Here is a 20,053-nt window from a genome sequence, read left to right on the forward strand (position 1 = left end):
ATTAAGGACTTAAAAATGCCCTTGACATTTTCAGCCAATACACACGCTGTAAAGCATTTTAAGAGGTCCTTTACTTACACAGGTAAAAACAAAGAACAGTTGGCAATGATCTAAATGATGGCTTTTCATTGACCTAATCATATAATTTTCTTTGGGGCCTGAGTCTGTTCTGATGCTTGGACCAAAACACTTGATCTTAGCCAAAAGGCCAAGAAGTGATAGCTTGGGCCAAAACAAAAGACACCAGGACACAGGCTCTCATATATATCTGACTTCTGGATCGGTGACAGTGACAGACACACACTAGTAACTACGATCAGGTACTTGAAGCTCCTTTGCTGGCAGAAGCTGCCCGAGTAAGAAAGTACCACTCCATGGGGAGGCTGTGCAGTCAGTTAACCAAGGGATGAGGGACTTTGAAGGAAGAAGTGAAATAAACCGCGCACTGCACTGGCGCCTATTATCGGTGGAGGGGTAACCTGTAGCTTGGGTCATGGTTCCACGTTAATGCCCATTAGAAGAAAGAATCACATAAGGACGGAGTGCTTGGGGGGCTCAAGTCAGTCAAGCGTCTGACTTGATTTCAGCATGGGTCATGATCTCATGGTTTATGGGTTCTAGACCTGCGCTGGGCTCTGAGGTGACAGTGCAGAGACTGCACCATTTCAAACAGGGCACATCTCCATCACTGCCGAATTAACCGAATGCTATTTTAAAAAAGGAGTAATCTCCTATACAGGAGTTAGGAAGAGACAGGGAAAAAAGCTAAGATGACAGAAATCATCGTCACACTGTCTCCTCAAAGTTGACATGTACCACAGTAACCTGTGAACTTTTCTTGAATACATATTTGTGTTCTAGGTGAAAATAAACAACATAATTACACTTTCAAGTAAAACTTATTTAATAATATAAAAATATGGCATTAAATACATTTATTAAGAGTTAAGGAACTTCAGAGTCTTCTGAGTTCATAACTGAGAAATGTATGAGAAGAGCTCTGCGTTTCCATATCAGAAATGCAACACAACTCCACCGGTCTGTCACTTCTCACACCACATCAGGGAAAGGATCCTAGTGCTACTCAGCCTAATGCAATTCTGGTTAATTTTTTTTAGTCAACAACATGAATGTGTACCAACACCTTTTCTTCAGCTTGCTCTCCCCTATGAAGAAATGTCAACCTTCTAAGAGAAAATGGGACATTTATATTCTGAAACATCTCTCTGTTGCCTGGTTTTGAAGGAAAGTGGGTTTTCACCTAACTTGGCTAACTTTCATTCGGAAAATTTTAGTAAAATACATTTGAAGCTTTTGTGGCCACAGGCCCCTCCCCTGCCCCCCCACACTCTTAGTGGAAACTCACAACAACTGCCAAGATGAACAGTATTGACCCTTAGTTCCCTTCAGGTTTTTGTCCTGCGGATGTGCATCTCTAAGAACACAGATGTTTCCAAAGTTTCAAGAGATAAAGAAGGTAAAAATAAAATCCCCATCCTCTTTGGGGTTTGCTTCAGGTCTCGCTGAAGCTCTGTGGAGTAACCCAGAGGAGGCTAAAGAAGAAATAGGTGTTGCTTCATTAACAAGTCCAGCTGGTTTAGTGAACAAAATAGGTTCCTTCCTAACCTTCTAACTTCCCGTTTACCTACAGATCTGAGGAATTTAATCTGTCTGGTCTCTTGGCACAAAGATCAGAAGTCATTGTCGCTCTCATCCAGGGGCTCAGGCTTCCGGACCCTTCGACTGGGCTTTGCTGGCGAGAGAGCAACGCTCTCATCTTCCAAATCATCATCTTCTTCATCGCCCTCCATGTCAATCTCACTGTCCTCCGAGTCCTCCTACAGGAAAACAGCAAACACAGCTGAGGGCCCATCTCTTTCGGACAGCTTGTCGGCAGAGACCTCTTTCTAGCAGTAGCTCAGTAACTAGCAACACCCCCACATGAAGGAAGAGCTTGGCAGAGAAGCAGTCAGGCTGTGGGGCATGAGAAGGGGACCTACGTCCAGATGCTGTTGGCTCAAAGACAAACATAAATGGGTCATCTGACCAGTGACCCTCAGACGCCAGCATGCAGTCTGTGTGGTGTTGCAGGAGCTGGCTTTCCCTCTCATGTCTCAGAAACACCACCGGATGCTGCTCTGCTCCGGGGGCCCAGCGACCCACTAGGGGACAGCAAGGACAGAGGGGCTTGGAGATTAGGAAGGTGGGTTTATTTTGGCTTTTACCAGACTGGGGATGGAAAGCCACAAAGGAATTGGGCATAAGGAGCAAAATAAAAGGAACACTCTCTCCATCACCTAGATCTGGGGTGACCAACTCAGCTGGGATTTCAAACTGCAAGTGCTGGGGCACCTAGGGGGGCTCATTCAGTTAAGCTTCTGACTCTGGATTTCAGCTCAGGTCATGATCCCATGGTTCGTATGCTCGAGCCCTGCATCGCACTCATAGCACAGAGCCTGCTTGGGATTCTCTCTCTTCCTCTCTGCCCCTCCCCCACTCCCTCTTTCAAAATAAATAAGTTAAAAAAAAACAAAAAACCCCAGGAGTGGCTGGGTGGCTCAATTGGTTAAGCATCCGACTGTGGCTCAGGTCATGATCTCACAGTTTGTGAGTTCAAGCCCTGCATCAGGCTTTGTGCTGATAGTTCAGAGCCTAGAACCTGCCTCAGATTCTGTGGCTCCCTCTCTCTCTACCCCTCCCCCCAACTCCCGCTCTGTCTCTCTCTCAAAAATAAACACTAAAAAAAAAAAAAAAAAAAATTAAAAACAACTTCCAAAACTGCGAGTCATGCATCCCAGGTAAATCAAGACGGCTGGCCACTCCAGCCAGATCACTTCCACCAGCAGCAATACATGCGGCAATTTCCTTCTTAAAAACACAAAAGGAGGGGGGCGCCTGAATGGCTCAGTCGGTTGAGTACCAACTTCAGTTCAGGTCGCGATCTCACAGTTCGTGAGTTCGAGCCCCATGTCGGGCTCTGTGCTGACAGCTAAGAGCCTGAGGCCTGCTTCAGACTCTGTGTCTCCCTCTCTCTCTGCTCCTCCCCCACTCATGCTCTCTGTCCCTCTCTCAAAAAAAAAAAAAATAAAAATAAACTTTAAAAAAATTTTAAAAAAGAAAACACACAAAACGAGAACCCCAAAGTTAATCCCACCTTCCTCGCCAGCTACTCTGCCCTGTCCCTCCACACCCCCACCCTGGTAACAGTGAAACTCCCTGAAGGAGTCTTGAACCCACCACCCTGTCGGCCCTCCTCTGGCTGCATCCTCAACACGTTGAGCAGGCATGCTTCGCCGGCCAGTCCCCCCATCCGGTCTTGTCGGGACCCAAACAGCAGAATTCCAATCCAGTGGGCGAGTCTCGGCATCTGGTGTGACCTCCAGGCTGCTACTTCCTGCTTGAAAACCACTCTGTGCTGCAGAACACCCTTCTCTCGGGTGCTCGCCCCACTGCACTCCTGCATCTTCCAGTCTCACATGCCCCTACACCCACCGTCTCTGACTCTGCAACGCAGCTCAGCTCAGAGCCCGGGGGCTCCCTCCTCTACTCTTTCTACCCTCTCCCCTCACACAGTCACATGTCCCCTTGCAGCTCCAACACGGTCTAACTATGATGGCTCCCCAAATTCAACTCCAGCTCAGGCCTCACCCCTGAACTCCAGACTTGAATTCCAAGTGACCATTCGACCCCAGCACATGGGTGGCTGGTAGGCAATGCATGCATGGAGTGTCTAAAACCCAACTTCTGGGGCGCCTGGATGGCTCAGTCGGTTAACCGTCCGACTTCGGCTCAGGCCATGATCTTGCGGTTCTTGGGCTCGAGCCCCGCTTCGGGATGTGTGCTGACAGCCAGCTTAGAACCTGGAGCCTGTTTCAGATTCTGTGTGTGTGTCTCTCTCTCTGACCTTCCCCTGCTCACACTGTCTCTCTCTCTCTCAGAAATAAATAAAATATTAAAAGAAAAATTAAAACCCAACTCCTTTACTGTACCCCAAGCCCTTGGCCTGCCTCACCTTGGGACACACCAACTCCACGTGTGCCGTCAGCCCAGGACGCCACAAGTGGGGCATCCTTCATTTCTCGTTCTCTCACACCCCATGTCCAGTTAATAAAACTTCAAGGTTCAGACCTTGAAAACATCCAGAATCCGACGACTTCTTTAAAAAATTTTTTAATGTTTTATTTATTTCTGAGAGACAGACAGACAGACAGCGTGAGCAGGGGAGGGTCAGAAGAGAGGGAGACACAGAATCTGAAACAGACTCCAGGCTCTGAGCGGTCAGCACAGAGCCCAAGGCGGGGCTCAAACCCAACAACTGTGAGATCATGACCTGAGATGAAGTTGGATGCTTAACCGACTGAGCCTCCCAGGTGCCCCCAGAATCCGACGACTTAACACGTCTGGTGTGACTACCTTCGGCTGAGCTGCCGGCACCTATGAAGCAGGTCTCCTGCAAGCGCCTCATGACTGGTGTCTCTTCGCTGCCAGGCTCGCAGATCTCAGCCCCTTCCCACTGCACTCAGAAAACCCTGGGTCCTAAGGTCCCGCAAAGTTCTGGTGGCCCCACTGCCTGTCCTGCCGTTCCTGCCTGCCACCCACTCCATCCCAGTCATGCCATCTCTGGACCTCCTGTGCAGGAGCCACATCCCCTGTGCTCTGGAGGCCCTCCCTGCACCACGGCCCTCCTTCCATTCAGGCCTCTGGCACGTGTCACCCGATCAGAGAGACATTCCCTGAGCAAACAAGACACCGACCTCCTCCTTCCACCCTGTCATTCTGTTCCCTGAACTGCTTTTTCTTCCTGCCACTGTGACCCGACATACTCCCTCGGTTATGGCAGGAACGCGAGCTTCCTGAAGGCAGGGATGTGGCCCCCACAATCTGCAACACCTGTACATGACAGGCACTCAGCAACCATCTGTCGTGCAGACGAATGCGCACATGAAGGACAAGCCTACGCTTGGGCCGCGTGAGAAGACAGCCTCCCTGAAGCCAGCAAGTGACAACGAGGCACAGAGGACATGTGAGCTGTACCTCGGGCACTTGTTTCAAGACGAGAGAGCTATGTGCATGAGCAAGCAGATCCTAAGACAAGGGACCAGACAGTGACTTCAGGCATCCCCAGCACCCACGCCACACTTCCCATTCATGCCTCGAATGGGTAAGATGCGTGGGCAGAAGCTAAAAGCCCTCCGCCCCAGACTCTGTTAAAAACCTCTGAGACAGTTTCTCTGCTCCTCTAAGACTACCTTATGTGATTTCAAGGCTCCATCTTCTCTGCACATCTTGCCCAGAGGATTTCAGTAACAATACACAATGGGACAAAAAGATCTCTATATATTTATAAATAAGAGAGCACAAGCGGCACCTGGGTGGCTCAATAGGCTGGGCGGCCAACTTCAGCTGGGGTCATGATCTTACAGTTCGTGGGTTCAAGCCCCACATCAGGCTCTGTGCGGACAGCCAGCTCAGAGCCTGGAGCCTGTTTCAGATTCTGTGTCTCCCTCTCTCTCTCTGACCCTACCCCTGCTCACGCTCGCTCTCTCTCTCAGAAATATAAAACATAATTACAAATAAACAAATAGAGAGCACAAGAGTATCAGCTCGTGCTCTGTCCCTGTGCAGCTACTAGTGCCACGCTTCAGACACATGTGACACACGACCTGATAAGGTGGTTTGTGGTCTGTCAGCCTAGTCACCCCTTGCCTCTGGGGCCTCACAGGCTTGGCAGGGACTGCCACAAAGGCAGGCAGGCCCAGGGCAATGGACGGTGCAACCCCAGCTATGGGACCCCAGCAAAGACCCGTTTCCCCATTCTGGTTAGTTTCCCAGTCAGTATTAACTCAATGACACTCAAGGTGCTGGCAGCCTGATGTCCCAGCCTCTTGCCCAGCCTCTCTGAGGCCCTTGTCTCAGAAGAGCCTCCTTGTCCATTCCCTCCCCAGAAGGGAACTAGAGAGAGGGCTGGTCTTGACCCCAGGACTTCAGCTGGTTCCATTTTTTTCTAGGTTTCAGCTCAAGGACCTAATGACCTTCCTTGTCTCTTGGCTTGCAGTCACCTCTCCTCCTCAGCATATGGACCTTTAGGTAAGTTCACCATTCTCTGTGGGACCTGTTTTCCATGGCTCTCGCCCAGGAGACAGAGGCATCACTCTTGTAGAAGGCTCTGCTGGCCCTGAGCAGGCGCACGCATGCACGCACGCACACACGCACACACACAAGGTGAGAAGAAAACCCACCTGCTTCTTGGAGCTGGAAGTCTTCCATTTACCTAAGAGAGCTGGTGCTGCTTCCATCTTTGGAAAGCGAGAATGGAAAGAATAGTGAGAAGGAAAAAAAAGGAGGAGTGGGGAGGGAAAGTACATTCATTTGAAAAGAAAAGAGCCATCAACAAGCAAAGAACAGTCCAGCTCCTTGAGAGGCCCTACTCTGCCACACACCCAGCAGGGGCCAGGCTGAGAGGCGCACACCTCGTTTACGAGGCCAGCCCCAGACCAGGAAGAACGGAACAGCTAAAGGGAGCTCAGCGGGACTCACGTCATCATCGGAGTCTCCACCCTGCATTGTGCCCACGATGCGTTTGCTGGGTCTTCCTGAGGAGAACCAAAGCATGAAGAAATCAGAACAACCGTACTTAAAAAAAAAAAAAAAAAAAAGGCAAGGAATGGCATTTAAGACTTGCTTTCCTTTGGGGAAAAACAAGAATAACACTAAAAAATTTACTTAAAGCATCCAAATAATCAAAACTGTCAACAAAACACCAAGAGATTTTCTAGATTTCCACTTTGAAAAAAAAGGAAAAGGCAATAAATCTAATCATGACTCAGAAATCAGAAAAATACATATGTATCCTTTAAACATAAGCAAAATCACTGAAACCCACTATTAGTAGCAGATAGCTGTGCTATCTGTTAACAAAAAAAAATTGTCTTCCTCCAGGGACCAATGTATTTGGATCTATGTCTGAGCTTCAAAGAGAAAAAACTGAGTTTCACAATTAGTTAACACACACACCCCCACACACACATTCACCCCGTTATCTCGGGGATTCTCCGCTCTCCTCCAGAAGTTAGGGCTGCTGACAGGGGACTTCTGCCAACGCTCAGGAGCCATCTTGCGCTGGGCAGAGGCGGACAGCTGCATCACACCCGAAGGCTGACGAAGGAGCAGCCATGACCCCAGGTCAAGGCCCGGGGGCAAGAGCAGCGAAGGCAGCCCAGAGAGGAGCTCAATCAGCACAGGCCTGGGGTGACCACCAAGAGCTATTTAAGGAAACGGTCCCTTGGTCAGATCAAATCCAAGTCTTGCGTTGTGGAAAGCCCTTATTAATAATTTTTAGAAATGGACTTTGTGATTTGACTCCTGCAGGCTGAATGGTCAGCAGAATTTAGGAGACCCAGTGCCTCTATTAGATTCTCCTGAGCACCTACCTTTTCAGAGCTTCAGCTCCCATCTGTAGAATGGGAATCATAACCTCTAACCTCTATTTATATCATGAAGCTGTTAAAAATAAAAGGAAGATAAAAGATATCAGAGCAACTAACTAACCTACATAAGAAGGAAAATGTAGTAAGTAATAAAGAACAGTCGAGCCTAAATTAAGATCAGTTAGCAGTAAATGTTAATATAAAATGAAGATAATTTACGTCTTAAATATGTTGTGTACAGAAAAATGCAAACTACTCCCAAAATTAACAGATGGTACAGGGGACCTGGGTTTAGCTCAGTTAAGTATCTGACTTTGGCCCAGGTCATGATCTCACAGTTCATGAGTTCAAGCCTCACATCAGGCTCTGTATTAACAGCTCAGAGCCTGGAGCCTGCTTCAGATTCTGTGTCTCCGTCTCTCTCTGCTGCTCCCCAGCTCACACTCACTCGCTCTCTGTCAAAAATAAATAAAAACCTAGAAAAAAAAATAACAGATGGCAGATGTTTCTAAAGGCAACTATAGGGCAATGTGGTAATATCTATTAAAATAAAAGTTTATATAACCTTTGACCTAAGAATTCTCCCCTTTAATGGTATAAAAGATATATCTACAGGGCACCTGGGTGGCTCAGTCAGGTAAGCATCTGACTTCGCTCAGGTCATGATCTTGCAGTTCCTGAGTTCGAGCCCTGAGTCGGGCTCTGTGCTGACAGCTCAGAGCCTGGAGCCTGCTTCAGATTTTGTGTCTCCCTCTCTCTCTCTGCCCCTCTCCCCTTTATGTTCTGTCTCTGTCTCAAAACTAAACAAACACTAAAAAATTTAAGAAAAAAAACCCAAAAGATGTATCTACAAGGAAAAGAAAAATAAATATCTTTCAAAATGGGAATACCTGAATAAACCCTAGGTATGGTCACACTGAAATACTATGCAGCTGTCAAAAAGAATGAAGCAGATTTGTATTTTCCTGACATGGGAGGAGTTCTAATATACTTAATCCTAATTTTTTTTTTTTTTAAAAGCAAGTTGCAGGGGGCACCTGGGTGGCTCAGTCAGTTGGAGGTCCAACTTCAGCTCGGGTCAGGATCTCACCATTCATGGGTCCAAGACCTATGACGGGCTCTGTGCTGACAGCTTGGAGCCTGGAGCCTGTTTCTGCCCCTCCCTCCATGCCACCCCCCAGTCAACAAACATTAAAAAAAATAAAAAGCAAGTTGCAGAACTATACACAGAGTCTGGTCCCATTTAGGTTAAAACTTGTCTCAGATGATCTTTGTGTCTACGTTTCACTGTCTGTGTGTGCATGTCTATGTGTAAAAAGGCAATGTGTAAGGACACCCCTCCAAGCCATTGACCATGACCCCTTTAGGACGGAAAGTGGGACCTGAAGAAGATCCCAGGGGAACACCCACATTTGCCCACATATTTTAGTACTCTACTCTTTAAAAGTGAGAAAGTAGAAACTACTAGATTTTTTAAAGGCAAAGATGGTTGTGTTAGTCCCTTCTCTTGCATAATTCTCTGATTATAGTAGATGCAAGTACACTGAGAACAGTTTGGACCCAAAAATGGGCAGAACGCAGCTCAATGGCAGAAGCAGTGTGTTCCCAAAGCCTCTGTGACAAATACTATGACACAAAGAACAATCAGCTATTCTTGGGACCACAGGTGAGAGTATTAGCATCATAGGTGAACACAGAGCAATTTAAGAGCTGAATCTCGATAAACAACTCGACAGGCTAAACCTTGCAGCAGGGGCCACCCAGAGTGTTCTGTGACAGGGCACAGGGAGGGGGACAAGAGAAAGAAGTCGTGCTACCTTGCATGAGCACCTCCATGGCCGTCCGTGGCTTGGACAGCCGTCTCTCCTCTAATTCACTGTCAGATTCGTCTTCCTCCTGGATGTCAATGTCCGAGTCATCATTACCTGGGAGGAACACAAACAGGCAAAACAAAAGGGCAGCTCCATCATTACCTACAAAACAGCTTCTATCCATAATGCTCTGTGCAAAACCATTTGCACTTCTCAGCCTTCCTTCTGCTGCATTAGATTTTATGAGACTCTTGGGATTTCCCTGTAGATACTTCGTGAGGGGTTAATGCAGACAATGATATACTGGATTGTTGTTTTTTTTAAAACAACTTTTCAAAGCAAGAGAAAACTGGGTCAAACATATCAATTAGAAACACTATTCTGGTAGGTGAACTACAATTTGAATAACCAGCTGTCAAGGTATAGCTGGAAGTTCTTGGTTAGTTGGGGAGAAAGTTCATTCTCTGTTCAGTGTTAGGTGCTATTACCACAACTTGAGCTCTCTGTGGGTAAGAAAGGTGAGGAGGCAGAGCCCACTGAAAAGGTGAGCGACTGCGCCCAAACAAGCCTGCAGGCAAGGAGGAGAGTGGGCCAGGAACAGCAGAGCACGCGTGGCCTAAGGAGGACGGTGACCTAGTGGCTACAAGAACTGGTGCTCATGATCTCGTTTCCTTTAGAAAATTCCACTGCAGAGATATACAAAGAGAGGGTGTTCTCACATTGTGAGATGTGCAACAGCCTTACACATTAATATCTTAACTACTCTTTTAGAGTCTTGTGCAGGTTAGACATTTCCTAATGGAAACGTACAGAAGGAGAGTTTCCACAGTGGAGAGAAAAAGCTTTCACTGCCCAGCCGGTTCCCTGCGGCCAGGGGGAGACACTGGTTTTGGAAGGACAGACTGGAAGAGTCTGCAGTTGCTGTCTGATCAGTGAGTCAGAGGTCAGCTTGGAAGTACAGTAACTGTTTATCTATGAAAAGGCTTTGCTCAGCCCCTGCTCTAAGTGGGTAATGAAATGGCAGCTGTGTCACCAAGAGAAAGTTCTCTGCTTTCTTCACCATGGAGAGAAGAGCTGTGTTCTCCAGCGTGGAGGGGCAAAGCTGGGAGCCAGGGATGTGTAAGTAATAGCATCCTGCAAGGACTTCAACACATTTGGGTCTGAAAACCACCACCTTACAAAAGCCTATTCAGAGAATATAATTAAATACTAACACAAATTAATCACTACAAAATGAAATTACTGTTCATTTTAGTTCACTTATTTCATCCAGGAATATTAGGACACTATCATTACCCCTTGCAATATAAATCAAATGATATCATGAATTTTTAAATAACAACACATGTTTCTCAGGCTCAATATGACTTCTTCTGACAAACTCAAGCCAATACACTAAATTTAAGCTTGCTGACACAGAAAGTCACCAAGTTATCAGTGACACATCTAAGTTAAGGATGGCTGACAAGAGTGCCCACAAAATGCAAAGAGGAAAGAAGAGTCTTTCAACAAATGGTGCTGGGACAACCAGAGAGCCACATGCACAACAGTGAGTGGACCCCTGCCTCCCACCATATGTGAAAACTAACTCCAAATAGGTAAGAGTTAAAACTATAAAAAGTCTTGGGACTGCAAACTGGTGCAGCCACTCTGGAAAACAGTATGGCGGTTCCTCAAAAAATTAAAAACAGAGCTACACTATGACCCAGCAATGGCACTACTAGGTATTTATCCAAGGAATACAGGTCTGCTCTTGCAAAGGGCCAGGTGCACACCAATGTTTATAGCAGCGCTATCAACAACAGCCAAGGTACGGAAAGAGCCCAGATGTCCGTCGATGGATGAATGGCTAAAGAAGATGTGGGATATATATACAATGGAGTATTACTCCGCCATCAAAGAGAATAAAATCTTGCCATTTGCGACTACGTGGATGGAACTGGAAGGTATTATGCTAAACGAAATTGGTCAAGTAGGAGAAAAACAAATATCATATGACATCACACGTATGAGGACTTTAAGACACAGAATAGATGAACATAAGGAAAGGGAAGCAAAAAGAGTATAAAAACAGGAAAGGGAAAAAAACATAAGAGACTCTTAAATATAGAAAACAGAGGGTTGCTGGAGGGGTTGTGGGAGGGGGGATGGGCTAATGGGAGGCAGGAGGGACATTAAGGGATTTATTCCTAAAATCATTATTGCACTATATGCCAACAAACTTGGATGTAAATTTTAAGAAATAATTATTTTTTAAAAAATGCTATAAAAGTCTTGGAAGAAAACATAGGGAAAAATTCTGGTGACCTTAAATTAGGTGCTGGTTTCTTAGATATTAAACAAAAACACAAGCAACAAAAGAAAAACTGATAGTGTGGACTTCATTAAGTTTGTGCAGCAAAAGCCATCACCAATAAAGTGAAAAGATGGCCCAGAAATGAAAGACAAATATTTGCAAATCACAACTTGCATAAGGATCTAGTATCCAGAATATACATATATCTCTTAAAATTCAATAAAAAAAAATCTTACTTAAAAATGTCCAAAGGATTTGAACAGACATCTCTCCAATAAATATTTATACAACTGGCCAACAAGCAATAAAAAGATGCTCCATTTCATTAGCTATCAGAACAATTCACATCAAAAGCACAATGAAATACTACTTCATACCCATGTAAACTACAGCTTATTTTTAAGTTTCTCTTACTATTATTTTTACTTTTAGATGTGTATTATTTTAGAGAGAGAGAGAAAGGGCATATGAAAGTGGAAGAGGGGGAGAGGGAGACAGGATTTGAAGCAGGCTCCATGCTGACAGCACCAAGCCTGATGGGGGGCTTGAACACATGAACTTCAAGATCATGACCTGAGCAGCAGATGGATGCTCAATGGACTGAGCCATCCAAGTCCCCCAAGTTTCTCTTTTTAGATAAGCATAGTCCAACAGAAATATAATGGCCAGCTGACAGATCTAATTTAAAATTGTCTAGTAACTACATTTAAATAAAAACAAGTACATTAATTCTAGTAATATCTCACCCCCAATATATCCAAAATATCATCTCACTAAGTAAACAATGGAAAGTATTATTAATGAGTAATTCAACTTTTCATTCATGCTAAGTCTTCAAAATATTGTCCACCAATAGCACACCTCAATTTGGACCAGCCACACTCGAAGTGCTCAAGAGTCACACATGGCTTGTGGCGAGGTACTGGATGGCACCATTCTAGACTTGGATCCCTGAGCACCTCACCCATCACTGTGCCCCAAGTGTTGGTACAACGCCTGACACACAGTCCACATGCAGCAAGTAAGTGTTACATGCATGAACATCTGCTCTCTATTACACCATAAAAACTAAATCACAGCAAGGTTACTAAAGTGCTCTCTAGAAATTTCTGGTCATTTTAAGGAGTCTTTACGTTCCTTATACTACAGTGCTGAATCCTGTAGAAGGCACGATTATAAATTTGCCATGAGCCGCAAGGTTTAAAAGGACAGTGGGAAGATAAGGACTGTCCTTACTTCTATTACAAGGCATCTGAACAAAGCACTTGGCCTTTTTAGTCTCTGGGGCCCCTAGGCCATTGTCCTGTCTCTGATCACTCAGACTTGCTCTCTCTTCCTCAAGGCCCTTACTCCAAACCCACAAAGCCAATTTGGTGACATCACCTCCTGCTTAACAGAGAGGACAGCAGCCATCAGATGGGAGACCTTCAGCACATGACCCATCTCCCAGACTGAGCTTGAGTCCTGCACATTCACACACTTCCTCACTTGGCCAAACTCATCCCCTCACTGCACTCTGGTTCCCACCCTTTCTTACAGAGTCCCAGGACTTTCCTCATCTGGTACCTCCTTTCTCTCCAAGTTACACTTACTGAGACTTTGCTTAAAAAGTATCTCCCAGGGCGCCTGGGTGGCTTAGTCGGTTAAGCGTCCGACTTTCGCTCACGTCATGATCTCGCGGTTCGTGGGTTCGAGCCCCGCGTCGGGCTCTGTGCTGACTGCCAGCTCAGAGCCTGGAGCCTGTTTTTAGAGTCTGTGTCCCCCTCTCTCTCTGACCCTCCCCTGTTCACGCTGTCTCTCTCTCTCTCTCCTAGAAATAAATTAAAAAAAAAAAAAAAAGTATCTCCCAATGAGGCCTACACTGACCCCAAATTGAAAACGCATTTCCGGGGTGCCTGGGTGGTTGTCAGTTGAGCATCCAACTCCTCATTTCGGCTCAGGTCATCATCTCACGGTTTGTGACTTTGAGACTCGCATTGGGCTCTGTGCTAATGGGGAAAGTCTGGCTGGGATTCTCTCTCTCCCTCTCTGCCCCTACCCCACTCATGTTCTCTCTCTCAAAAATAAAAAAATAAACTTAAAAAAAGTAAACATGGGGTGCCTGGATAGCTCAGTCAGTTAAGTGTATGACTTTGGCTTGGGTCACTTTGGCTCACAGCTCATGAGTTTGAGCCCCACATTGGGCTCTGTGCTAACTCTAGTCAGAGCCTAGAGTTGGCTTCAGATTCTTTGTCTCCATCTCTCCCTGCCCCTCCCCTGCTTGCACACTGTCTCTTTCTAATGTAAGTATTAAAAGAAAAGCAAACACAATTCCATCACACCCTCACCATCCCCCTCTCTGCTCTACTTTATCCTAAATGGCTTTTTACATCTTCCACACATAGCTTGCTCACTGTTTTCTCTCACTGGCAAGCAGCTTGGTTAAAGCAAGGATTCCCTTTTTTTCCTAATAAAATTTTTTAATGTTTTTATTTATTTTTGAGAGTGAGCTTGCATGCAAAAGTGAGGGAGGGGCGCAGAGAGAGGGAGACACAGAATCAGAACCAGGCTCTGAGCTGCCAGCACAGAGCCCAACGCAGGGCTTGAACTTGGGAACTGCGACCTGAGCTCAAGTCAGACACTTAATGGCCTGAGCAACGGAGGGACCCCAGGATCCCTGTCTTTTGCCCACTAAGAAACCCTTCTTCACACCCAGAATAGATACTCAACAATGCTTTACTGCACTGAATCAGCTGTCTGCAGAGTGGTCTAAACACGACGATCTCTTTCAGCTCTTGGATTTTGCTCATTCTTGCCCCTAACTTGTGGCCATATCCTATCTGGCTTTCCTGTTCAGAGAAGTCATTCAGAAAGTCTCCCTTTATCTAACTCCCTGCTGATCCCAACTCTTTGACCAATGTTCCCACATACACAGAAAAGCAAAGAAAGAACATCTTAACAACTTTTTTCTTATTTTCCTCACTTCTTTGCCCTCAAGCTACTTAAGTGCTATCCTTCAGTAAGTTGATTTAAACAGGAAATTATTTTTCCAAAAAAAGCTAAGTCATAGATGCTCCTAAGAATGTTTGTCCTTCACGAGATCCCAAACCTGTGGATCACAGAATTAAAGCCTGAGTTCAGAAGAATAAAGCTCAGTGAGGTCTTACGTGTTGGCCCAGGTACACAGCAGGGTGCAGCCACCAATCAGGCCTCTTACCTGTGCTGGGCCTCTCGGGAGGGGATAAACTCCATGCAGGCTTATCACTTAGGGCTGCCTCGGGCTCTCCCGGCTGACCTGGAACCATAAAGGTAAGGGGGTGCTTTGGCTAGAGAGGCCCCTGCACTTTCCTAAACCTGCCCCAAAGCATTTCCCCAGGAGTCCCTATTCTCCTTCGAGAGTTTGGGGAAATTAGGGAGAGGCACAGAACAAGTACAAAGGGGGAGAGGTCTGAAGACACAGAGAGAGAGAGAGAGAGAGAGAGAGAGAGAGAGAACGTGCCCGAAGTCCCACACAGAGTATCCTCAAGCACGAGAAAATAAAGTATTTCATCATAAAAAAAATACAGCAATAAGCAAGAGGAGGAGGAGGAACTCAGAAAGCCATCGATTCAGCATTAAGTCTCTGTGCTGCTACTGCTCCTGAGGCTGCCCTGACTCCTCAGTGAAGTTCATGGATGAAGCATGCTAACCAGTCACAGAGAACACTCCTCCCCAGCATCTAGCTCTCACATACAGGGAGCCCCCCTTGCTCCCAGATGACAGCCTCACTGGACAATTCTGGACTACTTGGGACACATGATGGGTGTGTGCGGTAGGGGACGAACTCTAAGCAAGTGACCCACTCACGTGCACTGTGTTACAACGCCTCTATCGGACTTAAAACAAGGAGCCCTATACACCTCCAAGACCACACTTCCTTTTATAGTTACATATTACATGTAACGCAAACTAACTGTGTGATTTAAACAGGGAATAACACTATTTTAGTTGACAAGAAAATCAAATGTGCTTTAAATGTTCTGTAATTTGAAGCAGTCTCTTGAGCTCGAGTGAATTAAAACGGTAACTGATACAGAATTTTTGAGAAGATTGCCTTTTAAAAATAAATTAAATACATGTATAAGTTTGTCAAGGCTAAGAACGCTGGTCCAGAAGAAACAACCCTGTCTACACATGCGGTCTTACTTCCACTCTTGAGCAGACGCTTTTCTTCTTCCTTCAGCTTGTTCTGCATCAGACGCAGCGTGTTCTCAGCTTCCTATAGAACAGCAAGAACACGATTCAGAAGAGATCACCCTTTTGTGGACTGTTTTATTATTCTCCACCACAAGGGTAAGCAGGGCTGAGTGTGTGACACAGACCCAGCACGGATGTAACATACACAGAGAGAGCGAGCGCTGCCTGAGAAACAGGGCCGGGATCCCAAGGCCCCCTCCCTCCAGAAGCAGCCAGCAGCCCAGCGAGGGGAGGCCGTCCGAAGCAGCAAGACCAGCCCTCGAAGCCCTGAAGAAAATGGAACAAGGCAGTGAAATGCCTGTGTCTGCGTGCGATGTCGACACGGGGACAGACGCACCGAGAATGGGACAGTACGGGCCTCCTGCTCTCAAAAAATAAAGCATGAATTTTATTGTTTTTCTGCTCTGTGCTATTCGAGCTCCAAAAGATGCTAAATGGTGAGACTGAGGAGGATGAAAAGAGCAAAGAAATAAATACCAGTCTAATTCCTAGGGGGACAAAAACTAATACTTCATCTAGGTGACAAAATGTGGCCCTGATTGTCAAAAGAGAATGGGAGAGGATACTGGCTTTTAAAATTCTAGTGTTGTTCTAAACACCGAGCAGCAAGCACGGTTTCTGGCACAAGCTCTTTAGAGAGCAGGTGTGATGGGCACAGAGTCGGTGTGAGCAGAGGAAAGCGCGATCGTCCCGAAGCCACATCTCCAGCACACCCTCTACCCCCGGGGCGCCCCGCAGGACACCGCAGGACGCTCATTGTACTTTCCGGGGCGCTTTTCTACCTTCCCCAGACGCTGTCCTTACAACGTGCCTGTTCTGTACCCTCGTTGCCCCTGCGGTAGAGCAGTGGTGGCAACGGCTCCTTGTCAAGATAAATGTTCCCATAGGAAAGCATCGGCTACCCCTCGCCAGCATCCTGTACAACCAAACAGGCACACCGCATTCAAACACCCAGGTTTGTAAGAAGGTAGCATAACCTTTACACCAAAGCTGTCAAGGACAGTGTGAGAAAGGGAGAGTACAGACCAATTTCAGCATGAGCACAGATTCCAAGTGACCATTCCTGGGTTAAGCAGAAATATCCCCAAAGGATAGTAGCAATTCAAAAAATGAGTGTAACTTAGTCCATTTTCCTTTGCTCTGAAATTCGTATTTACCAGCTCATGCTGGGACCTGAAATACTCTTTGCTAAGCAGCCTTGAACATTTGGGATGAAAGGAACCTGGATGGCCGCTTGTTCTAGGTCACACACACTTCCCACAATAATCAATAAACCGCATTTCCTCTTTATAAAGCAGTGCCTGATAAACTACTTTGGATGATTCAATTAAGCAGGGTCTGAAAATCTTTCAGTGAACCGACCAAGCAAGTTTTTAGAAATCTACCCGAGACCAGTTACCTATTCGGTGGAACTCAGTGCAAATTAAAATGCACTTAGGAATTATTAAGAATTCCAAGCCAGTGTCAGCACGCATTAAAGCAAGCCCCGGCCCTTCTAAGTCTTGTGTGATTGAACAGGTCACATGGTGGCCCCGCCTGCAGTCCTAATGGACCAAACCCATCAGAGATCCGACCACCCTGGAACCCAGGCGACGCTACCAGCAAAACAGAAGAGCTACATGAGCAATCCACAGACTTGATCAAGGGAGAAGGAACATCCACCCACCCCCCACAACAGTATTTACAAACTGACATGTCAAAAAGTACAAAATCACACACCAGAAGGATGGTCTGTGCAGAGAAGCGGGCTAAGCGCTTACCTCAAACCTCTCTTGCTCCATCCTATGATGGTCCTCAAGTTGTTGTTCCAGATAAGCCAGATTTCGAAATTTCTCTAGATAAATGTCATACTGCTTTTGCAACTCCTCCTCGATCTTCTCATATTCATCCATAAAGGCTGGCCTACAACAACCAAGTGATATAAAAATTGAAAGATTCATCAACACACAGTAGCTGACATGTGTACGCTGAGCTCCAGGTCCCATCACGGTTTGCTGTGGAAAGCCGTTAGTGGAAGAGTGTCTTCATCTTGAAGCTGCTTAAAGCTAATTTCCCTTTTCCTCCTCCCTCCCCTCAAAATGAACATGCTTATTTTTTGTTGTTGTTGTTCATCAAAAGCTCTTTGTAAAAACTTGAAAATAACCTTGAAAGTATGAAGAGTAAGGTAAAAATTACTCATAATCCTATCACCGGGTATAAGCACTTAATACTTGATAAATATCCTTCCAGACCTTTCTATGCATAGATCTATATCTAGAGAGAAATGTATTTTTTAAATTTTTATTTGTTTGAGAGAGAAAGAGAAAGGTGGGAGAGGGAGAGATAGAGTGTCCCAAGCAGGCTCCACACTCAGTGCAGAGCCTGACGTGGAGCTCAATCCCAAAATCCTGGGATCAAAACCTGACCAAAAATCAACAGTTGGACGCTTAACCAGCTAAGCCACTCAGGAGTCCCAGGAATGCATTTAAAAAGTTTTTTTCTTAATGTTTATTTTTGAGAGCGAGATCGTGAGCGGGAAAAGGGAGGAGAGAGAGAGGGAGACACAGAATCAGAAGGAGGCTTCAGGCTCTGAGCTGTCAGCACAGAGCCTAACATGGGGCTCAAACTCATAAGCTGGGAGATCATGACCTGAGCCGAAGTCGGATGCCCAACCAACTTAGCTACCCAGGCGCCCCAGGAACGCATTTTTAAACATCTTTAAGTACATTACCTTAAATTAGGCTTTGCAATCTTTTTTCTTACCTGGACAGAGATTTTAATATAGACTTAAAATAAAAAAATACACAGGAAGGGGTGCCTGCGTGGCTCAGTCAGTTAAGCTTTCGACTTCAGCTCAGCTCAGCTCATGATCTCGTGGCTTGTGAGTTCAAGCCCTACATCAGGCTCCTTGCGGGCAGTGTGGAGCCTGCTTCAGATTCTGGCTCTCTCCTCTCTCTCTGCCCCTCCCCTGCTCGTGCTCTCTCTCTCAAAATAAATAAAAACTAAAAAACAAAACAAACAAAAAATACAGATAAATTAAAAAGTTATAGATAATCTTTGGGGCTAGACCAAAACACAGAAACTTTTCCACTAAAAGGATATGAGACTTAACAAAACTGAATTTATGCTTAAAAAGCAGAATTTTTTAATGAGACAAATGTATCAGCTGGCCCAGATTCCAAAGATGGAAGGACATGATCTTGCCCATGGCTGGGAGGAAGGATGCGGTGCTCCCTGGGTTACTGATGTCCCCAGGAGCTGCCTTCCTTCAGGTCTCAGGGCAGCAGCCAGAGTGTGGCCAAGTCACCAGTATCTCACAACAGCAAGACATTCAGGCAGCAGCAGCAGCTACACAGGGGAAGGAGTGAAGAGAAAAATGAAGGGAGAATGAGAAGGGAGAAAGTAGTGGCTTGTAGAGAAAATGACAAAGAGACAGAGCAAGGGAAGGAGGGTACAAAACAAGGGGAGGGAGGGAGGGAGGGAATGAGTGCCTCCAGGCACCAAGCAAACGTGAGGAACACACGCGGAAGGCTCCAGTGACCTAGAAGGTGTTTTGCACCCCCATTATCCATCCATATTCCCTGGAAAGGGGGTTTTCAGTGAAGGAAAGCCAAAAGAAAGATGAATTACTGGTGTAAAAATTATAAAGGTCTGAAGTCTACTCAAACCGAGAAAGGGGGTATTCTTCTGCTTCCCCCTCACTGACAGCAAGGCACAGATCCCAGGAGAGGAGCCTCGTATAACTGTCACCATCTGGATTCACTTACTCGGCCCTGCATTCCGAGAAGCTGTACAAGCTTGAGCAGAGGCTCCAAGCACAGAGAAAGCAGGGGGACGACGAGCTGCACCGAGCACTCGTTACCATGAGCACAGCCTGTACACTGTGATGCCGAAGCAGCCCCACTTGAGGCTGTCCCTGCTGCCCGGGAGCCCGCTCACTCTGCTGGAACTTTCAAAGACAACAGTCTACTCATCCTTCAGGTGTTCATATCTACCTGACACTCTGTAGAGTCTGGAGTCGCTTCCGATTTCTTTCCAGTTCTAATTTCCTCTTCTCAATTTTGGCTTCTAAATTAGCTTCATCAGAGGCTACGTTATTGAGCAGGTCTTTAGTCTTCTGAACCTGTGCCTACATTGGACAGAAAGTGAGTGAGGTGGGTGCCAACAATGAATGCCAGCCTGGCTCGGAGAGAGAAACTTCATGACTCCACACGCACTGAGACATGGGCTACGGAAAAGCAAAGTAAGCGAACAGAGCAAACCCTCCCCCAGCCATCACTCAATTAAACAACTAGTTCCAGAGGGAATGTCACACGGACCCAGAA

At 46.2% G+C, this 20,053-nt stretch overlaps 1 protein-coding gene across 6 annotated transcripts in view; it reads right to left on the reverse strand.

Annotated features, from left to right (window-relative positions):
- Positions 1 to 880: 880 nt before the first annotated feature.
- Positions 881 to 20,053, reverse strand: part of CLUAP1 (clusterin associated protein 1) — a 34,629-nt gene continuing 15,456 nt past the window's right edge. For 3 of the 6 annotated variants that reach the window (XM_077762545.1, XM_077762547.1, XM_077762546.1), the window contains exons 7-13: positions 19,724 to 19,857; positions 17,510 to 17,651; positions 15,699 to 15,771; positions 14,731 to 14,808; positions 9,245 to 9,352; positions 6,538 to 6,593; positions 881 to 1,838 (exon numbers count right to left, since the gene is read on the reverse strand). In XM_077762545.1, coding sequence (XP_077618671.1) covers positions 1,692 to 1,838; positions 6,538 to 6,593; positions 9,245 to 9,352; positions 14,731 to 14,808; positions 15,699 to 15,771; positions 17,510 to 17,651; positions 19,724 to 19,857 — 738 coding nt within the window. In that variant the 3' untranslated portion in view covers positions 881 to 1,691. Of the gene's footprint in view, positions 1,839 to 6,239; positions 6,297 to 6,537; positions 6,594 to 9,244; positions 9,353 to 14,730; positions 14,809 to 15,698; positions 15,772 to 17,509; positions 17,652 to 19,723; positions 19,858 to 20,053 lie in introns of all 6 variants that reach the window. The other 3 variants (XM_077762550.1, XM_077762548.1, XM_077762551.1) reach the window with 2 other exon arrangements.

The sequence above is a fragment of the Crocuta crocuta genome, unplaced genomic scaffold (assembly GCF_008692635.1).
Source record: "Crocuta crocuta isolate KB4526 unplaced genomic scaffold, BGI_CrCroc_1.0 scaffold234, whole genome shotgun sequence".
NCBI classification, from domain to species: Eukaryota; Metazoa; Chordata; class Mammalia; order Carnivora; family Hyaenidae; genus Crocuta; species Crocuta crocuta.